Here is a 21,936-nt window from a genome sequence, read left to right as displayed (position 1 = left end):
CTGCCAGCAGTTCCCTACAGTGGTAAAGCCTGAGCTGGTCCTCCCCAGGACCTACCCCTCCGCAAGACACACCAGCTCAGACTCCGAGTCCGCTTGGAGGACAGCAGACAGGGGCGGGGCGGGGCCTAGGATGGAGTGGATGGGGCTCCAGTGGCAGCTGGGGGTCAGAGCGCAGGGCTGCAGCAGAAAGCATCACGGCTTCCCCAGTCCCCTCCTCATTCTTATCAGGCCCCCCAGCCCTAGCCCAAGCAGGACCCTACCCCCTCCCCACTTTCAAGACCAGCCCTGGTTCATCCATCCCATCCCCTCTCTCCCATCCTCCCTCTTCCCATTCCCCTGGCAACCAAACCAGACTCATCAAGGAGAAGGACCTGGCAGCTGTGCAGGGAGAGACTAATAGCCGGAAGGAAGGAGGGGCCTGGAGAGGAGCCCGCAGGGATGTGAGCGGGAGGGCGTTGGCCCATCTCGGAGGCCATACAAAGCGGGGAGGCTCCTCTGCCCTGCAGTGCAGAGGAGATGGCCAGCCAGGCAGCCGCCCTCCTTGTCCAGAGATCCAGCCCGGAGTCCCAGACCTGATTCCCCAGACGCCCAGCTCTTGTCCTCCGGGCCAGTCTTACGCAGACCTGTCCTTACTGGAGAGCCCTGGAGTCCCCGGCGGCAGCAGCCCCATAGCTCCTGGCAAGCCCAACAGGCCTCAGCTCCCGGCTCCTGCAGACCACCCACGCTGCTTGTCCACTCCTGAGCAGCCTGTGCCTGCGTTCTGGAAGCCATTTGACATGGAAAGGCCAGACATCAGCCTCCCCACCCTTGTGCAGTGGGGAAGGGTATGAAGGGATGCGTGGTTGTGTGTGTCTAACCTGTGTGCACTTAAGTATACGGTGCTATTATGCTTCTGCATCTGTGTGCACAAGTGTGCAGCTCTGTTCTGGGCCTTTTTCTCCCCATCTCTGAACCGGTGGGGATGGGCACCTCTCTTTCCTCTTCTCTACCCATCCAGCCCCACCCATTGCTGGGTACCTGCCGCTCCTTAATACTGGAAATGGTCCATCTCGAAGGCTTGGCAGCAGCTGCTGCCCTTCAGCCCCCTCCCCTTCCTACCTCAGGAATGGCCCTGGTTCCCGTAAGGCCATGACTGAGCAGCGGTTGATTGGGGGGAGGGAGAAGCCAGTAAAGACAGACAGCACACACTGGCTCACTCAGCTCGGCCTCCGGCAGGGGCACGGCTCAGACGTCTGGAGTGGGACCCAGAGCTGGGGCCCTCCGCCCCCTCTGATGTGCCCACCTTGTTGGGGCCTGGGGTGGATTTGGGATCTGTGTCTTTAAGGGTGAGACATGAGCAGGCAACCCCCTGGTCAAGTGTCCAGGGGAGGGGGAGGGGAAGAAGCCAGTCCATTAGCAGCAGGGCTGGCGCCAGGCAGCAACCCTGCCCAGAGCCCTGGGGATTATGGAGAGAGCAGCCCTCCCTCACCCACCTCCGCTGCCTCTGCGCTCCGGGCCCCCAGATCTCCCTGGGTGTGGTGACAGAGGGGTGAGCTGACAGCAGTTGAAAGTGAAGCCTAGTCTTCAGGGGACATGTGGAGTCACAGACTCTGGGGCCTAAGCCAGGGCGAATCTCCATCACCTGGGCCACCTCCTCCCTGCTCATGTGAAGCCTGCCCTTTAACCTCCAGGCTTCCTATCCCCCTACTGTGACCAGCTCTTTCAGCCAGGGACACCCCAGTTCAAGTCAGGCCCTCCCGTCCTAGGCTCCAGCTCTGGATGCTTGCTAGAAGTCACTGGCCCTCAACCCCCTGCCTGTCTGTGGCCTGTGGTCGCCATCCCTGCTTCCTTCTCCGCCAGCAACAGGGGGAATCAAGTGGGCCAGGCGCCAGCACCAGGGAGGGAGGGTGCAGCACTCCCGCGGCTCCGCAGGGGAGGGGCGTCCCCCTCCCCACATAGCCCCACCGTCAGGCCAGTGGGAGGAGCAGCCCAGGCCCCCCCCCGAACCCGCAGGCCTATAAATCGGCCTCGCAGCGGTCTGCGGCTCCTTCCCCGCGCCCGGACCAGCTCTGCCAGCGGTGACTGCCCATCCTCGGCCGACATGAGCCACCCGTCGGGCCTCCGGTCCAGCGTCAGTTCCACCTCCTACCGCCGCACCTTCGGGCCACCGCCCTCACTGTCCCCGGGGGCCTTCTCCTATTCGTCCAGCTCCCGCTTCTCGAGCAGCCGCCTGCTGGGTTCGGCGTCCCCCGGCTCCTCCGTGCGCCTGGGCAGCTTCCGCGGTCCCCGGGCGGGCACGGGCGCCCTCCTGCGCCTGCCCTCGGAGCGCCTCGACTTCTCTATGGCCGAGGCGCTCAATCAGGAGTTCCTGGCCACGCGCAGCAACGAGAAGCAGGAGCTGCAGGAGCTCAACGACCGCTTTGCCAACTTCATCGAGAAGGTGCGCTTCCTGGAGCAGCAGAACGCGGCCCTGCGCGGGGAGCTGAACCAGGCCCGGGGCCAGGAGCCGGCCCGCGCCGACCAACTGTGCCAGCAGGAGCTGCGTGAGCTGCGGAGGGAGCTGGAGCTGCTGGGCCGGGAGCGTGACCGGGTGCAGGTGGAGCGCGACGGGCTGGCGGAGGACCTGGCAGCGCTCAAGCAGAGGTCAGAGGGCAGGGCCAGGGCGGGGCGGCGACCGTCGTGGCTGCCGCCGGGAGGGAGAAGCCGCCCCCTCGCCTTTTCCACCTGGGAATGCACCCCCCCACCACTTTGCTGAGTCTCAGGGGAGGTGAGGGAGGGGGCGTTACTGTGTCTCCCCCGTGTACAAAGGGGCCCCACCCCAGCTTCCAGCCGTTTACAGAGAAAATGGGGCAAGTCCATCAGGCAGCCCCAAGACCCCTCCCTAGAGGCTGCAGTAGCAGCTCTGACCCAGATCCTGGGGGTCGCGGTCTGCAGGCTGGGTGGTGACCCCGGAACTCAGTTTCTGCACACTCTTCCCACCAGGTTGGAGGAAGAGACTCGGAAGAGGGAGGATGCAGAGCACAACCTCGTGCTTTTCCGTAAGGTGAGCTCGGTCTCCCCATCCCCACCCCTACCCACCGCCTGCATATCCAGGGTGGCATCTGTGGGCAAAGGGAGGACCAGAAGCCCCCAGAGACAGACAGGGAGGGCCAGGCTCTTCCTCGACCTAAGCAACCCCTCCCTGCTCTCGAACCCCCACTGCCACCCCCTGTAGGACGTGGACGACGCCACCCTATCTCGCCTGGAGTTAGAGCGCAAGATTGAATCTCTGATGGATGAGATTGAGTTCCTCAAGAAGCTGCACGAGGAGGTGGGTGGACCCAGGTGCTAGGTGCGACTTCCGGAGGTTGAGGGTGGTCTCTTTGGAGCTGGGGGACAAGCTCATGAAGAGAGTGGCGGGTGGAGCGTTGGAAGAGAAATGAGATTCACTGAGTAGACGTGCGCCGGTCCTCCACCCCCTCTACAGGTGGTTAGACTCACACCCCTGCGCCACCTGGTGGCGAGCAGCGGAGATGCACCCCTGTAACCTGGCCGATGACAGTACCCGCGGGGCGCGAGCTGCGCAGTCCTAAGCGCCCTGCGCTCCCTGGCGCCCCCTTCTGTTCATTCAACTGTTTCTTCTCTTTTCTGCGCGTCAACTGCGCGGCGAAACTCGGCATCTTGCCCTGGGCGACAGGAGCTGAGAGACCTGCAGCTGAGCGTGGAGAGCCAGCAAGTGCAGCACGTCGAGGTGGAGGCGACCGTGAAGCCCGAGCTGACAGCGGCGTTGAGGGACATCCGAGCCCAGTATGAAAGCATCGCGGCGAAGAACCTGCAGGAGGCAGAAGAGTGGTACAAGTCCAAGGTCCGGGGGCACCGGGGGGTTTGGGAGGGCCTGGAAGGGTGGGGCGCTGGGGGGGGGAAGGGCCCATCTGGCCCGCTCACCCCCGAGTTGCCACCCTCGCCGCAGTACGCGGACCTGTCAGACGCCGCCAACCGGAACCACGAGGCCCTGCGCCAGGCTAAGCAGGAGATGAATGAGTCCCGACGCCAGATCCAGAGCCTGACGTGCGAGGTGGACGGGCTTCGCGGCACAGTGAGGACCAGGCTGCGCGCCCCGGCCCCGGGGGTGGAGGACGAAGGCCGTGTTCCCCCTACTGAGCCCCTCTTCACCCACCTCCCCAGAACGAGGCGCTGCTCAGACAGCTGCGGGAGCTGGAGGAGCAGTTTGCCCTGGAGGCCGGCGGGTACCAGGCGGGCGCCGCGAGGCTTGAGGAGGAGCTGCGGCAGCTCAAGGAGGAGATGGCGCGACACCTGCGAGAGTACCAGGAGCTTCTCAACGTCAAGATGGCCCTGGACATCGAGATCGCCACCTACCGGAAGCTGCTGGAGGGCGAGGAGAGCCGGTGAGGGGCGGGTGGGGCGTGGTCGGAATGGGTGGGGGTGGAGGAGAGGCGGGTGGAAGGCCAGGGCACCCCCCAACCCCAGGCCGAGTAGCTGACTACAGGTTTCGTCCCCAGGATTTCCGTGCCAATCCATTCCTTTGCATCCTTGAGTATAAAGACCACTGGTGAGTCTTCCGAGTCTGACTTCCAACCTGTCTGTCCCCTGTCCATTTCTACCCTGATTGGACTCTTGCTATGGCTCTGCTCAGGGACTGATTCTTGCCTGAGTCTTAGTCTGTCCTTGCCCCTGATCCTCGGGCCCTGCCCGCCCACCCCCCCCCCCCACCCCATCTCCTCCCAAGGAGATATTCAGTTCAGTTCAGTTGCTCAGTCTGACTCTTTGCCACCGCAAAGGGGCTTGGATATCCCAAGACTCCTCCCCTCACCCTCTCATCCTGACTTTTCCAGTACCTGAGGTGGAGCCTCCCCAGGAAACCCACAGCCGGAAGATGGTTCTGATCAGGACCATTGAGACCCGGGATGGGGAGGTGAGATGGGCCTCTTGAGCCCAGGACCCCATCATTTCCCATAGTATTTCTGACACCAGCCTGGTGTAAGTAATCTTCGGGTGTTTGTGGGTGAGTGATTCTTGGGGTGAGAGTGAGACAGGGAGATGGAGGTGGATGTTCAGATGGGAGCCCCATCTGGTTGAGAGGGAGGGAGTACACCTTGCCACAAAGGAGCTAGAGGGAGGTGGTGCTGAGTGGGGAGTGCCCCTCACATGCCTCACCCCCCAGCAGGTGGTGACAGAGTCTCAGAAGGAGCAGCACAGTGAGCTGGACAAGTCTTCTCCTCAGAGCTACTGAGCTGATGGGAGCTCTCTGCCCTGCCCCAGGCCTCTAAGGCCAAATCCTGACACCAGTTTGGAATTAGTCTCCTCCCCTCTGCATGTGTCCACGGGATGGTGCCAGTCACCCCTTCCCTGGTCAGTGGCCAAGCCCTACCCAGCACTGTAGCTGAGCCTGTCCCTGCCTCTCCATGCCCACATAGGCATGATCCATATGTTCCCCACTTCTAGTCCTGCTAAGCGTCTCTATGGTCCCCATTTCTTGTCCTGGTAAAAGTCTGTATGTTCCCCCATTTCTCATTCTGGTAAGAAGCTGACCAACCCCAGGACGAGTCTGTTCCTGCCACAACCCCAAGGTTAGTGGGTGGGCCAGGGTCTGAGTTTCACTTTTAAATCAAATAAAGCTGTTATCAAGGGAACCCTCTTCAGTGGTGATTATTTTGTAATGTATAAATATATGAAATCACTATGTTATATACCTGAATGTAATATAATACTGTAAGTTAGTTATATATATATATATATATTTTAATCATGGAATCGTAAAGAGAGAGAGAAAACTCCCCAGTGCAGTTGTGTTTGTGTCATGGGAGCATCCATGCAGAGGAGGCTCAGCACTATTTCCCCCTTGCCTCAAGTCATTTCTTCTCTGACTCTCACTATCTCGAATCTATGACTCCTGTCTACCCTCCTGATTTTCCTCCTACCTCTCTGTCCATTCCTTCTCAACTTCCATTCCCCATTTACAACCCTGAATGACCAAAGCAGAGCCCCTCATCTTGCTCTCGACTGTCTGCAAACATGTTCTTCCTTATGGATTCTCCATCATAGATGAAGATACCACTAGGACCTCCATTGCCCAAATTCCAGCTCACCTCATCTTATACCCTTTCTTTTCTTCACATCCTCCAATTCTGTTAATTCTACTTCATAGCTGTTTCAAGTTTGTCTGGTTCTCCCTGTCCCCACTACCACCCCACTGGTCCAGGCCACGCTCATCTCTTGCCTGGGTTACATTTTCTGCCTCAGTAGCCCTTTCCCCTGGCGTGGCCCTGCCACCCACATGAACCTGTTCAACGCACTTAGCAAGCAGATCAGATTCTGCTACCATCACTTCTCCCCATGTTTGGAAGTATCTATTAACATGCTGTCCTCCACTCCATTCCATTCTACCCTTATCTTGAGGTCAAAATTCACTTCTGAATTTAGAATGATTTTCCTCACTCGATTATAGTGCGAGGTGCAGAGTAAGCCAGAATCCCTGCCTCCAAGGAATTCACAGTCTGGGTGGGGGGCATAGACAAATAAGCATACAATTCAACCCTGAGATGAGTGGTGCGACTGGGATGAGGAGATGGTGTTGGGGGAACATGAAGACAGAACATAATCCAGTCGTAGGGTAGGGATGGCTTCCCAAAGGAGGCGCCATCACAATGAGCACAAGAGAACAAGTAGGAGTTATTTAGGTGAAGCAGGAAGAGGAGGGGGACTTTCCAGGTAGATACGTCAGCCAGAAGATGAGAGAGAGGGAGTCTGGAAAGTAAAAGTAGTTCTAGTTGCTGAAATGAAGGCTAGAAAGGAAGGAATTGGGGTGTTGGGGTTGGAAAGATGATGAGGGCCAAGTCACCGAGGGCCTTATATGACATATTAAAGCACTCAGAATTTATTCTAAGGAAAAAGGAAAGAAAAGGATTTAATGGCTGAGGTATTTAGACCTGTATTTTAGAAAGATCACTCTGGCTGTGGGGTGCAGAAAGAGTTAGAAGGAGATGGAAGACCAACTCAGAAGCTGTTGCAGTGAAACATGCAAGAGATGATTATGGGCAAAGAGGTGGATAAATTTGAGAACTGTCACCCTAAGGGGTGATTTTCAGTGTGAGAGAAAGGGAAATAGCAAAGGTGATCCAAGGTTTTAAAGGGAACAACCAGATAGATGATGGGACCTTTGATAGAAACAGGGAAGATTAGTATAGGGGAATGAGGGGGCCCTAGACAGTAAAATTAGTTTTTACTTATTGAGGCTGAGATGCTATGAAACAGCCAAGGGAAAGGGCTGGCAGGCAGTTGAGTCCACAGGTTTGGAGTTCAAGTGTGATGGAATACTTTGAGATATTGAATCTATCAGGATGCTCTGGGCTACAAGTGACAATAACCTCATTTTTTAAGAAAAAGAAATTAAGCATGTATCTCATGTAATCATAAGCCACAGGTAGGTGGGCTCTGAGGTTGGTTCAGTAGCTCACTATAGTTAAGTCCCCTATGTATGAACTTTCAAGTTGTGAACTTTCAAAGATGTGAACGGGCCAGCTGTTGTACTGTACTCTGTACTTTTCAAGGTATTGTACTGTAAGATTTAATGTTTTCTTTATTTTTTGTGTTTTCATGTATTATTTGTATGAAAAATATTAGAAACCTGTTATACTACAATACAATACAGCCGATTGTTTTAGTTGGGTGCCTAGGCTAACTTTGTTGGACTTACGAACAAATCAGACTTAGGAATGCACTCTCTGAATGGGACTCCTTGGTATGTATGTAGGGTACTTACTATAAAGTCATGGTTCTGCTCAGCCTTCCTCCTTGGAGGGTGGGTTCATCCTTGGGATGGTTCTCTTCGTGGTCCAAAGCAGGGTGCCAGCAGCTACTGGGTGATGCTTCTGTTTTCACATCCAGTGAAGGAAAAAGAAAACCTTTCTCCCAGGTATGAGATTTAAGTCCTTTCCTTCCGGCTGTCTGGCAAGGATCATTGGTATGTTTGCTCCTGGAGCAGTAACATTCACCAGGGGGAGCCACTTACTGACTTGGGCTAATCGTCTAATATGGAATGGATGCTGGGGATTAACCACAATATCTACTGCAAATATTGCAAGGTTCCCACCACTGTCACCCTTCACACACATTCCTTATACCCCTTGCCTTCTCTCCTTTTCATTCAGTGGTATTTATAACATCAGAGGAGAAATATCACTGCAGAAAAGCAGACCAAAACTTTGGAGTTTCAAATGTTTAGATTTTCAAGTGAGCAAAAATTCCAGTTTGGAAACTTTCACATCAAAGTCTGTGGCCTGGGTTTGTACTGGATAGAAGGAAGGGTTTGTACTGAGGAGAAGGACCTCTTGGGTGTTCCATATGAGAGAAAAATGAAACCACTCAAGAACAGTGTATTGGGATTTCCTTGGTGGCACAGTGGTTAAGAATCCTCCTGCCTATGCAGGGGACCTGGGTTCGATCCCTGGTCCGGGAAAATCCCACGTGCTGTGGGGCAACGTGCCCTAGAACCTGTGCTCAGCAACAAGAGAAGCCACTGCAGTGAGAAACCCGTGCACTGCAAGGAAGAGTAGCCCCCACTTGCTGCAATTAGAGAAAGCCTGTGTGAAGCAACAAAGACCCAGCACAGCTAAAAACAAAACCTTAAAGAGAAGAATGGTGTATTAAGTGAGAAAAGAGAAGGGCCTTGGGGAGACGCATAGAGGAGCAGAGGAAGTGACTCTTAAGTACTACCTGGCAGAAATGGTAGAAGGCCTTAGGAAGCCACAGCAAGAGAGAACTTTCAGGAGGGAATGGCTAGTCACATGGGAGGATGCTGGGGACACATGTTAGCTAATAGCTGGGAAATTCGGGCTTATTGTCAAGGAAGATGTTACACCTCCTGAGGGCAGCTTCAGGCTGGGGTACTGTCAGAGACAAAACATTGTCAACTGAAAAGTGAATGAGAGCTGAGGAAGTGAAGAGCAGACCACTCTCTCCCGAGATGTTTGACTGTTAAAAGACAAGAAACAGCTGGAGCCAAGAAAGATCTGTGTTTGAGAAGTGAAATTTTGAAGAAAGGAGAAACTACACCAATAATTCTCAAGCTGCAGCTCATAAAATACTATAATAAATATTTTGGGATCAAGTCAAACATTTTAATAAAATAAAGAGAATAGAAAATTTTAGGATATTGTGAGTGCTTTATTTTCAATGTATATATATATATATATATATATATATATATGTATGTATGTTCTAGGTTTTCATGCAAAATACATTTTTTATCTTGGATTTTGGGTGAAAAACTGAAAAAGACAAGATTTGAATGTGTTTCAGTGCTGGGGAGAATTAGAAAGAATCAATTTGTCACAGGTGGAGCCAGCCACTTATTGAAATGGTACAACCTCAGACTTGGCTGTGACTGAAGAATTTGAGGAAAACTCAAAATCCAATTCTAATCAAGGGATCTGATGTTAACCTCAAGAAGACAGGGCTGGGATTTGATTGTAATTAAGAAAGATCATACTGCATTGATTTTATTGTACTCTGCTTGTTGGAAGAAGGGAGGTGGTTTTATGTCATCTTGTAAGAAGGTCACCTCAAAAGTAAGGATGTGGCCACAGTTCCTTAGCAGTTCCTAGAGGGAACTGTTTTGGTGGGTGTCCTGGATTCTGGGTAGGTGCCCGTGGTGGTGGTGGAATAATTCCTCAGGGGTAGGAAAGAGGGTTCAGTTATCTGATTTGGGAAGAATAGAGACTAACCCAATATCTCAAGTAAAGGGGAGCTCATTGTGATGTTACACGGGAAATAAGGGGGACAAGAATTGCAGCTGCCTGGGGTGGAGTGGGAGTCACCTCCCAGGACCCCAGCAACACGTGTGTGACATGCGCTCTGCAGCCCCATGGGGCCTCACCGAGCGTGAAGGTGACAGGAAGCCACCTTAGCGGCAGGAGCACGAGGCTCCCTGACCCACGGTCCTTCTGCTTCTGTCGCTGTGGTCACAGGAGCACGTGGCCCCACCCTCTGCGCTGGCTCTTGCAGACTCGTAGTATTTTCTTACGCGGGGCTTCAGTTGTCCTACTGCTTCCGTGGCCTGACAGCAATGGCGTGCTGACTTCCGGAGCTTTCTCTGGTTCTGCTTTCACTTCCTATCACAGAAGATGTTCACTTTACCAGCCTTGATAGGTTCATTGACGCTCTCCTTGCCTTCTACAAGACACACTGAGAGATACCCAAAGGCCGATGGGCTTCTCACGTCCTGTGCACTTCCGCTCCCTCAGGTAACAAATGTTGTTCAATGCATAACAAATGTCAGTTGTATTTGTTCCTAAACCTTTGACAATCATACTTGTCACCAGGGAAGCCCAGGTATTATATAGGGGTTTTTAAATAATAAAAGGTGTACTTATTAAATAATAAAAGTGGATCATAATATGCAAAAAAAAAATCATACTTGTCATAGAATCTCAGAGTTTAAGCAGATTTATTTATTTCGTTAAAAAAAATTTTGGTGTGGACTGATTTTAAAAAGTCTTTGAGCTTCTCAGATGGCTCAGTTGTAAAAGAATCTGCCTGCCAATGCAGGAGAGGTTGGTTTGATCCCTGGGTGGGGAAAGATCCCCTGGTGGAGGAAATGGCAACCCACTCCAGTATTTTTGTTTGGAAAATCCGATAGACAGAGGAGCCTAATGGGCTCCAGTCCATGGGGTTGCAAAGAGTTGGACAGACTGAGCAACTGAACACACACATATTTTAGAAGCCTTTATTGAATTTGTTACAATATTGTTTCTGTTTTATGTTTTCTTGGCCGAGAGACATGTGGAATCTTAGCTCCCTGATCAGGGATTGAACCTGCACCCACTACACTAGAAGGTGAAGTCTTAACCACTGGATCACTTGGGAAGTCCCCAAACAAATATTTTTTAAGCTAATGAAAGAGTGTGAACAGAACAATTTTTACTTACCAGATGGTATAGTGGCTAAGAATCTGCATTTAAATCTTGTATCTTCTTACCAGTTCACCTTGGAAAAGATACCTGTTTGCCTCCATTTCCTCATCTGTAAAATGGAGATAGCAATCATTTCCTAGGCTTATAATGAAGATTAAATGAGATGATTTGTGCAGAACTGAGTGAACTTGACCACAGTGTAGGCAGGAGAATGAGGTAACATGGTTCAGAATATGGCTTCCTGAAACTGCTTGCCTCAGGAGGGACCCATCATAAATTATAAACCAGGGATCACAGTTCTAGTGATCCTTCAATAGTGTAAATGTCAAACATTTGTTTTTGTTTTCTGTTTCAAGGGGACAGCTTGAGCATGTGTTGCACACTTTTTTATACTGGGTTAATTCTTATTACTACTGTAACAAATTACCACAGACTTAGTGGCTCAAAACAATAAATTTAGTATCTTACAGTGCTGTAGGTCAGAAGTCTAAAATGGGACAGATCTGTTTTCCTGCTAGAAGCTCTAGAGAAGCCTTTTCCAGCTTATAAAGATTGACTGTCCTGTGGCCCTCTTCCATCTTCAAAGCTAGGAATCACATCTCAGTTATCATATCTTCTCTGACCTTGATCTTCCTTTTATAAAGATCCTTGTTATTACATTGATGTACCCAGACAATCTAGAATCACTCCCCCATCTCAAAATCTTTAACTCTTATCATCAAAGTCCCCTTTGCCATGCTAATATTAAAGTTGGTGCAAAAGTAATTATGGTTTTGCATTGTTACACTTTGCTGTTTGATATTGGAATATATTCTTAAATAAATGCAGTTATATACAGCATTTTAATGCACATTTCTTGCTTTATGTTTTTTGCCAGTGGATTACTTGTTGTTTATTTTATATATTTATTTTAGACTATAGAAATGATGTTGGACAAAAAGCAAATTGGAGCAATTTTTTTTTTTTTTTTTGTCAAACCGAAGATCAAGTTTAAATTTAATGACTTTGGTATTAACTATACACATACTAGTAAGTGCTAAGACTTAAAATCTTCCAGTTCAGTTGTGACTCCAGACAGGATCCAGAGAGGAGTTCTAAAAATCTCTTCTCTGGGTTTTATGGAGACTTTCTTTACCCTCCTGTGTTAGCCTCTTAAGGCACTGCATCAGCCTTAAAAGGGCACTGGAAAGGGCGATGGAGCAATTTTTTTATTCAAGTTCAAAACGAATCTTAAAGCAGCAGAGACAATTCACAACATCAACCCTGCATTTAGTCCAGGAATTGCTAATGAACATACAATGCAGTGGTGGTTCAAGAAGTTCTGCAAAGGAGATGAGAGCCTTGAAGATGACAAATGCAGTGGCCAGCCATAGGAAGTTGACAACAATCAGTTGAGAGAGGATCATTGAAACTGATTGTTCAGCATCTGAAACAAATTGAAAAGGTAAAAAAGCTCAATAAGTAGGTGCCTGACCGCAATTCAAAAAAAATCATTGTTTTGAAGTGTTGTTTTCTCTTAATCTATGCAACAACAACAACAATCCATTTCTCAATTGGATTGTGATGTTCAATGAAAGTGTATTTTATATGAAAACCAGTGACGACCAGCTCAGTGATTAGACTGAGAAGAAGCTCCAAAGTACTTCCCAAAGCCAAACCTGCCCCCCAAAAAGGTCATGGTCACTGTTTGGTGGTCTGCTGCCTTTGTGATCCACTACAGCTTTCTGAATTCTGGCGAAACCATCACATCTGAGAAGTATGCTCAGCAAATCGATGAGATACACCGAAAACTGCAACATCTGCAGCCAGCTCTGGTCAACAGAACAGGCCCAATTCTTCTCCATGACAACAGGCCCAATTCTTCTCCATGCCAATGCCTGACTGCACATCCTACAACCAATGCTTCAAAAGTTGAATGAGTTGGGCTACGAAGTTTTGCCTTGGATAAGGTGGATACCTTATTCACCTGACCTCTTGCCAATCAACTACCACTTCTTCAAGCGTCTCGAAAACTTCTTGCTGGGAAAACACTTCCATAACCAGCAGGAGGCAGAAAATGCTTTCCCAGAGTTCATCGAATCCCAAAGCACAGATTTTTATGCTACAGGAATAAACAAACTTATTTCTTGTTGGCAAAAATGTGTTGATTGTAATGGTGCCTATTCTAATTAATAAAGAAGTGTTTGAGCCTAGTTATAGTGACTTAAAATTCAAGGTCCAAAACCTGTTATGTTTGTACCAACCTAGTAAAACTTTCACAGGTTCTGGGGATTGGGGTTGGACACCTTTTGAGGAGGGCATTATGCTTAGCATAGTCTACCCTCAGGCCTCCAAAGATTCATGCTTGTCTCACATACAACATATATTTATCCTATTTCAAGATTTCTGCAAGTCTCAGTTACAGCAGCAACCAAAGAGCCAAATCCCCTCTAGGTCTTGCTCAGAAGTCCCAAATCTCATCATTTAAATCACCTAAATTAGGTATGGGCGAGGCTCCAGGTATAATCTATCCTGGGAAGAAATTCCTCATCTGTGGACTTGTGAAACTAGAAAACAAGGCATTTACTCCTAAAATACAACGGTGAGACAGAAATAGGATAACAGTTAAAGACAGTCTCACTCAAGAAGGGAGAAAATGGGGGGAAAAAAAAGAAGTTTCTGAAGCAATTTCAAAACCCAGTTGGGAAAACAAGATTAGGTCTTAAGGCCCGGGAATAAGTCTCTGTGGTCCTGGCTCCACCTTCTGGCTGCACAGCCCTGCCTTTAGAGTCAGCTCTCCTTTTCCGTGTGTTTTCATCCACTTGTTTCTTGGTTGTACAATTGTGGGAGTCTGACAGCTTTCTTCCATTTTTCCCTCTTTCTCTCCCTTTCACTACAAGCTGGCAGTTTCTCTGCTTGTGTGACATCCTTAAGGACTGTGTGGGTTTCCAGTGTATGTTTCTGGGATTTACCCCATTAGACAAAAAGAACTTTCACAAATCTTTTTGGATAATCCCATTTCTATGCTTGGCTTTTGCTCAGATGGCTAAGGAGATCCATGAGTCACATGGCTAATCTCTCCAAATGGTCCTTTGTGTGACTGAATACCTTGACCTTTGATGCTTCCTAGCTGGTAAAGAATCCACCTGCAATGCAGGAGACCCTGGTTTGATTCCTGGGTTGGAAAGATCCTCTGGAGAAGGGCTAGGCTAGGCTACCCTAGCTCTTGGGCTTCCCTGGTAGCTCAGCTGGTGAAGAATCCACCTGCAATGTGAGAGGCCTGGGTTCAATCCCTGGATTGGGAAGATCCCCTGGAGAAGGGAACAGTTACCCACTCCGGTATTCTGGCCTGGAGAATTCCATGGACTGTGTAGTCCATGGGGTTGCAGAGTCCGACACCACCGAGTGTCTGTCTTTTTTTTTGTTGTTGTTGTTAACGGTTTTATTAAATTAAACTTTGTTATATTAAGATGTTTGTGGGTTCACAGGAAGTAAAAAATAATGTAGAAAGATGCTATGTACCCTTCACCTGGTTTCCCCCAGTGGTAACATCTTGCCAAACTATAGTACAATGTCACAACCAGGATACTCAACATTGATACATTTACATCTTTACCAGGATCTTTGCTGTTGCCTTTTTTTTTTCCATTTATTTTTATTAGTTGGAGGCTAATTACTTTACAATATTGTAGTGGTTTTTGTCATATATTGACATGAATCAGCCATGGATTTACATATATTCCCCATCCCGATCCCCCCTCCCACCTCCCTCTCCACCTGATTCCTCTGGGTCTTCCCAGTGCACCAGGCCCGAGCACTTGTCTCATGCATCCAGCCTGGGCTGGTGATCTGTTTCACCCTAGATAATATACATGTTTCGATGCTGTTCTCTTGATACATCCCACCCTCTTCTTCTCCCACAGAGTCCAAAATTCTGTTCTGTACCTCTGTGTCTCTTTTTCTGTTGTGCATATAGGGTTATTGTTACCATCTTTCTAGATTCCATATATATGCGTTAGTATATTGTATTGGTCTTTATCTTTCTGGCTTACTTCACTCTGTATGATGGGCTCCAGTTTCATCCATTTCATTAGAACTGATTCAAATGAATTCTTTTCTTTTTTTTTTTAAACATTTATTTATTTATTTGGCTCTGCCGGGTCTTAACTGTGGCATGCGGGAACTAGTTCCCTGACCAGGGATCAAACCCAGGACTCCTGAACTGAGAGCATGGAGTCTTTGCCACTGGGCCACCAGGGAAATCCCTAAATGAATTCTTTTTAATGGCTGAGTAATATTCCATGGTGTATATGTACCACAGCTTCCTTATCCATTCGTCTGCTGATGGGCATCTAGGTAACGGAGTGACTTTCACTTTCACTTTCAGGCACTAAGAAAAGATTGTCCAGTTACATTCTTGTATTTCTCCTCAGGTCACACTTTCCAGACAGTAAATGACCTAATTTTACCATCTTTTGCAATATGGGTAGGCCAAGAATTTCCCAAATACCACATTCTGATTCTTTTCTTGCTTAACATTTCTTCCTTCAATTTATCTCTTCCCTTTCAGATTTTACTGTGAGCAGCAAGAAGCCAGGTGCTACCTTCAACACTCAGCAACAAAGCTAAACACCCAAGTTCATTGTTACAAATTCTGCTTTTCACATAAATGTAAGACTCAATTCTGCTAAGCGTTCTCTGCTAAATAAAAAACATTTTCTCTCTTCTGTTTTCCAATAACATGTTCCTCATTTACTTCTGAGTCCTCAATGCCAGCAGCACCTTTAATGTTCATATTTCCACCAACAGTCTCTTTGTGATGATTTATATATTTTCTAAGGTAATCAAATATTTTCTACAATGCTCCTTGCTTCTTTCTGGGCCCTCACTAGGGGAGTTAATATTCACATTTCTACTAACCATCTGTTCAAAGCAAGCTAGGGCTTTCCCTCCTATTTTTAATAAATAGTTTATTTATCTAACAGTTTCAACCCTGGTATTGAAGCCTGTTGCAGAGTTTCTATTATGCTCCTCAAAGTTATTCCAGACTTTCTAAATCACCAAATTTCAAAGTCGCTTTCACAAAATTTTAGGTATTTACATTTAGGTATTGGCTACAGCATCCATTTTGAGGTATCAAAATCTGCATCAGTCAGGGTGCATCCAGAGAAGCAGAACCAGTAGGAGGTATATATTGAAAGACTTACTGCAGAGAATTAGATTATACAATTACAGGGGCTTGCTAGGTAAGTTCATAATTCATAGGGCGGCTTCCTGGGCTGGCAGCTGGTTTCCTCCCAAGGGTGAGTTTTTCCAAGAGAGAGCACCCAAGACAGAACAACAGTCTTTTTTTTTTTTTCCCCCCCAAGACAGAACAACAGTCTTTTTATCCCTCAACCTTGGAGGTAACATCACATCACTCTGTCACATTCTATTTCCAAGTCACCCTCAAGGGGAGGGGATGACACAAGGCCACATCCACCAGGGAGGAGGGATAATTGTGGCCTATGTCAGAGGTTATCTGCTACAGGCAATGAGTAGTTGGAAAGGTGAACTACAGTGCAGAACTCTCAACAGAAGAGCTTTTCTGTGGAGATGAAGAGTAGCACAAAGGATGTTCCATGCCCCAAATGCTAGAAGAAGCAGACTAGGAGGAATAAACAAGATGATTAAATTGAAGTTCAAAGGAGCAACAACTCATTGCCTTGATCCCTGAAGCAGTGATGGAAGGCTTGTCCTACTCCTTCCCTGTTTTCACTGAAAATAGCCTAACAATGAAATTAGAATGTGAAGCGACATCCTCCTCACCCTATGTGGGCTCTTTAAAAGAAAATCAGGCAGTTCCCTGGTGGTGCAATGATTAGGATTCTGAGTTTTCACTGCATTGGCATGGGTTCGATTAAGATCTAGCAAACTGTATGGTATGGCAGAGAGAAAGAAAGAAAAGGAAGGGAGTCTAACCAGTAATAACAGTTAAAAAAATGAGCACATAATTAAGAATCACTAAATATTTCAAGAAACTCTGTGAAAGAGAGAAAATAAATTCGACTTTAAAAATAAAAAGAGTATTTTTTTTTCAGAAATGGAAAAGCTGATCCTCCAATTTGCATGGAATTGCAAAGGGCCTGAATAGACAAAACAATCTTGAAAAACAGAAGAACAAGGTTGGAGGACTCACACTTCTAGACTTCAAAACTTATAACAGGTAAAATAATCAAAATAATATGGTATTGTCATAGGATAAACATACACACCAATGCAATAGAACTGAGAGTCCAGAAATAAACCCGTATCTCTATGGTCAGTTAATTTTTGACAAAGATGCCAAATCCATTCAAAATACCGTGACTGGGTGCCTTAAAACAACAGAATGAATTTTCTCACAGTTCCAGAGGTGACAAGTCCAAGATCAATGTGCCAGCATGGTCAGCTTCTGGTGAGGGCTCTGTTTCTGGCTTGTAGACAGCTGTCTTCTCACTGTGCCTTCACTTGGGTGGGGGAAAGGAAGAGCAAGTTCTCTGATGTCTTATCTTACAAGGGCCCTAATCTCATCATGTGAAATCCACCCTTATGACCCCACATAAACCTAACTAATCTCCCATAGGCTCCATCTCCAAATACCATCACATGGGGGGTTAGGTCTTCAACATATGAATTTGGGGGGATGCAATTCATTCCTCAGCACTCCCTTTCCCCATAATACAACCTCCACAACTGTAACATATTATAGTATTTTTTAAGTGAAAGATAAATAAATTTCTATCTCATTTAAGCCACTGTTACATGGAGCTTATCTTTATAATAAACCGTATTACAATCTTTCTTTTTCTGAAGGAGAAATGGACTGATGAATATCACTATTGTTACTGGATTAAGGTCTGTCTAGTCCAAGAGATAATTTATACATTTTACAACATACAGCAAAATTCTTTTATCTCTTTGCCCAGACTCATATATTTACTACCTTTAAAAGTTTATGTTAGAGAATAGAAAATGCTTGTTTTTTTTCTTTCTTTTCCATTGTGGTTTATTATAGGATATTGAATATAGTTCCCTGTACTATACAGTAAGACCTTGTTAGTTATCTATATAGCAGTGTGTATATGTTAATCTCACACTCCTAATTTATCCCTCCCCCACCTCCTTTCCCTTTTGGTAACCAGAAGTTTGTTTTCTATGTCTGTGAGTCTGTTTCTGTTTTGTAAATAATTCATTTGTATCATATTTTAGATTCCACATATAAACGATATCATATTTTTCTCTGACTTACTTCACTTAGTATGATAATTTTTAGTTGCACCCATGTTGTCTTAAGTGGCATTATTTAATTCTTTTTAATGGCTAAGTAGTATCCATTGTATATATGTACCACATCTTTATCCATTCATCTGTTGAAAGATATGTAGATTGTTTCCATGTCTTGACTGTTGTAAATATTGCTGCTACGAACATTGGGGTGCATACGTCTTTACAATGGAGAAGGAAATGGCAACCCACTCCAGTGTTCTTGCCTGGAGAATCCCAGGAACAAGGGAGCCTGGTGGGCTGCCTTCTATGGGGTCGCACAGAGTCGGACACGACTGAAGTGACTTAGCAGCAGCAGCATGTCTTTACAAATTAGAGTTTTTTCCAGATATATGTCCAGAGGTGGAATAGCTAGATTCCATGGTAATTCTTTTTATCTTTTTTTAAGGACTCTGCATACTGTTTTCCATACTGTTGGAGAAGGCAATGGCAACCCACTCCAGTACCCTTGCCTGGAAAATCCCATGCAGAGGACCCTGGTATGCTACAATCCACGGGGTCGCAGAGTCAGACACGACTGAGTGACTTCACTCATGCTGTTTTCCATAGTGACTGTGCCAACTTACATTGTCACCAACAGTGTTCAAGGATTCCTTTTTCTCTACACCCTCTCCAACGTTTGTCATTTATAGACTTTAAGAAAATATTTGTTTATTTTTGGCTGCGCTGGGTCTTTATTGCCTGTGCACAGGTTTTCCCTAGTTGCAGTGAGCGGGGGCTCCCTCCAGTTGTGGAGTGAGCCTCTCACTGTGGTGGTTTCTCTGGTTGTGGAGCATGGGCTCTAGGCGCAGGGGCTTCAGTGGCTGCAGCTCACAAGCTCCAGCAGTTGTGGCTCACAGGCTTAGCTGCCAGTGGCATGTGGAATCTTCTCAGAACAAGGACTGAACCAGAGTCCCCTGAATTGCAAGGTGGATTCTTATCCACTGGACAACCAGGGAAATCCTGTTATTTGTAGACTTTTTAATGATGGCCATTCTGACTGGTGTGAGGTAGCATCTCATTATAATTTTGATTTAGAAAATGCTTATTTCTTAATACCTAAAATGTATAAAGAAAAGTTGCAAATGATCATCATCATTGTCAGTCAATTCTGTGCTAGTCAAGATTTTAAAAGAGGAATACTAGCACCTTTCTTCTAGGAATGAATTACCAGGTCAGGCCCATAGAGCTTGACTGTAAGTGAACCTCTTCGCTACCCCTTTTAAGATAAAAAGGAGTCTCAAATATTTGAAATGAAAGAATAAACCTCTCCAGCAGAGGGCTAAGAAACCACAGTAGGTTATGTCTGTTGGGTATATTACTTAAAAAATTTTTTTTATTTAGTTTTGGATGTGCTGGGTCTTCGTTGCTGTGCTGGCTTCTTGTCTAGTTGAGGCGAGTGGGGGCTACTCCCTAGTTGTGGTATGTGGTCTTTTCATTGCAGCAGCTTCTCTTGTAGCAAAGAACGGGCTCTAGGGCACGTGGGCTTCAGCAGTTGCGGCACACGGACTCAGCAGTTGTGGCTCCTGGTCTCTAGGGCACGGGCCCAATAGTTGGCACACTGGCTTAGTGGCTCTGCTGAATATGGGATCTTCCCGGATTAGGAATTGAACCCGAGTCTCCTGCATTGGCAGATAGATTCTTTACCACTGAGCCACCAGGGAAGTCCTTGGGTATATGAACCTTCATATAAAGCAACTATAGAAAAATCCTTTTGGGCTGATCTCTTTTTATTGTGAAATTTAAAATCTCAATTCATTAACTGGACTCTGGCAAAGAGAAGAGAGCCTAGCTTATTTTGACAAGTTCCTAAGATATTTGGTAAGGACGGTAAAAGCCTTTGAAGTATTTTAGAGCACATGAATGACATGGTTTATTAAAACAAAATGCCAGTCTTGAACTTATGGTTTTGAATACATTTAGATATAGAAATACAGATGTAAATGTACTGAATTTGTGCATGTATGTGTGTGTGTGTCTGTATAGAATATATGCCCCAGCTCTGTCCACTGAGAAGGCCTGGAGGTTAGAAATACCTTAATAGCTATGAGCACAGCTAGGGTCCAGCTCTTAGTTTCTAAATAACATTCTCCTCTAAAAAGAATCAGAGCTCCTTGGAGAAATGACTGATTTCAGAGCTGATGCAGGGAAAGTATAAATTGAGCCTGAAACATGTTTCTGTGCCAGAAAGGGGAAAAAAAAAAAAAGAGCTAAAAATGATGAATGCTAAAGAATACAAACATGCTGAAAGATACAGTGGAAAACTTGAAAGGGCTCCCGCTGACCAAATTAGAGATGACTTGGGGAATAGGATAAGTAATATTAGTAATGGAATAACAGTCCACTGAATATAACAGGAATTTATGAATACATGGTGATATAATTAAGTAAATAGAGTGAAAGTTTTTATGAGGAATGGAATATTTACATAGTATTAAAGTTGTTGTTGAGTCGCTAAGTCATGTCTGACTCTTTTTTTGATCCCATGGAGTGTAGCCTGCCAGGTTCTTCTGTTCATGGGATTTCCCAGGCAAGAATACTGGAGAAGGTTGCCATTCCCTTCTCTAGGTGATCTTCCCAGGCCCAGGGATCAAACCTAAGTCTCCTGCATTGGCAGGCAGATTCTCTACCACTGAGCCACCTAGGAAGGTGGCTCAATTTCAATATTAAAATATTTCACCCTAAATATTAATGGTAAAGGATAAAGAGTGATTTATAGTGAAGAAACCTGGCAGATACCACGTCAATCAAATAATCAGAGTTCCAGGAAAAATGGACACAGGCACCACCTGATAGAATGAAGTGGAAGGAAAACAGCATCATTTCTGTGACAGTCCTGTCAGAGAGGCACACCCTGAGTCTAATTATGAGGAAACATCAGGACAAACCTAAATTTAAGGACATTCTGCAAATAACTGGCGTGTCATTCTCAAAAGTGTCAGGCCATGAAAGTAGAGAATGAAGAACTGGGAACTTCCCTGGTAGTGCAGTGGCTAAGACTCTGAACTCTCAGTGCAGGGGATTGGGGTTTGATCCCTGGTCTGGGAACTAGAACTGCAACTAAGAGCTTGCATGCCACAACTAAAGACCCTGCATGCGGCAACTAAGACCTGTTGCAGCCAAATAAATAAATAAACTTTTTTTGTTTTTAAATGAAGAACTGTTTCAGATTGAAGGAGACTAAAGAGACATAACAACTAAATGCAACACATGACTCTGGATCAAATTCTTTTGCTATAAAGGACATCACTTAGAAAACTGGCAGAACTTGAATGGGGTCTGAAGTTTAGATGATAGGAATGTATAGGTGTTCTTTCCTTGATTTTGATGGCTGCACTGTGGTCATGCAGGAGAATGTCCTTGTTAGCAGGAAATATGCACTAAAGTACTGGGGGGATAAGGCAACATATTGGCAACTTACTCTGAAATGGCTGAGAGAAAATTTTTTGTGTACTACTCATGCAATTTTTCTTAAGTTTCATATTGTCTCACAAAAAAAGGCCATTCTTTGGAGAAACTTTAGATGGATTCTCACAAGTCAAGGTCAAGGCACTGTTAGTGCTTAATAAAATGTTGGAAATTCACTACAGTGACGTAAGAAATAAACCAGCAATGTCAAATAAAACAAAACAAAAAAACTCAACAAAGAAAGGGAATTTATAAAGGGAATTTATAAAGGGAATTTATAAAACTGTTTTGATTTGCAGAAGACATAATTATGTCTACAGAAAACCCAACAGAATCAATTGACAAACTAGGAAAACCAAGAAGTTCATTAAGGTTA

The 21,936-nt window shown here is 46.4% G+C and overlaps 1 protein-coding gene and 1 non-coding gene across 3 annotated transcripts; one reads left to right on the top strand and one right to left on the bottom strand.

The window, feature by feature from the left end:
* The first annotated feature begins 2,065 nt into the window (after nucleotides 1–2,065).
* PRPH (peripherin) lies at nucleotides 2,066–5,546 on the top strand. Of its 2 annotated transcripts, none has more exons than XM_065932132.1 (9): nucleotides 2,066–2,622; nucleotides 2,962–3,022; nucleotides 3,194–3,289; nucleotides 3,656–3,823; nucleotides 3,929–4,054; nucleotides 4,144–4,364; nucleotides 4,479–4,528; nucleotides 4,812–4,891; nucleotides 5,144–5,546. In XM_065932132.1, the coding sequence occupies exons 1-9, from the start codon at nucleotides 2,081–2,083 to the stop codon at nucleotides 5,207–5,209; spliced, it is 1,410 nt and encodes a 469-aa protein (XP_065788204.1). In that variant the 5' UTR covers nucleotides 2,066–2,080; the 3' UTR covers nucleotides 5,210–5,546. The 2 variants fall into 2 exon arrangements, with proteins under 2 accessions (XP_065788204.1, XP_065788203.1); XM_065932131.1 differs by having other exon boundaries at nucleotides 5,141–5,546.
* Nucleotides 5,547–11,949: 6,403 nt separating this feature from the next.
* LOC136168125 (small nucleolar RNA SNORA26) lies at nucleotides 11,950–12,072 on the bottom strand. The gene has a single exon (XR_010663274.1). It is a non-coding gene; the product is annotated as a small nucleolar RNA SNORA26 (small nucleolar RNA).
* Between the last annotated feature and the right edge of the window lie 9,864 nt (nucleotides 12,073–21,936).

Source organism: Muntiacus reevesi, chromosome 4 (genome assembly GCF_963930625.1).
Source record: "Muntiacus reevesi chromosome 4, mMunRee1.1, whole genome shotgun sequence".
Taxonomy (NCBI): Eukaryota; Metazoa; Chordata; class Mammalia; order Artiodactyla; family Cervidae; genus Muntiacus; species Muntiacus reevesi.
This window is presented reverse-complemented; position numbering and strand designations above follow the sequence as displayed.

What these genes read in the sequence shown, in the direction of transcription:
- PRPH (XM_065932131.1), top strand. Translation starts at nt 2,081, where the DNA reads ATGAGCCACCCGTCGGGCCTCCGGTCCAGCGTCAGTTCCACCTCCTAC. An exon ending in ACCTCGTGCTTTTCCGTAAG is followed by an intron (nt 3,023 to 3,193) that starts GTGAGCTCGGTC and finishes CACCCCCTGTAG; the next exon opens with GACGTGGACGACGCCACCCT. An exon ending in TGGACGGGCTTCGCGGCACA is followed by an intron (nt 4,055 to 4,143) that starts GTGAGGACCAGG and finishes CCACCTCCCCAG; the next exon opens with AACGAGGCGCTGCTCAGACA.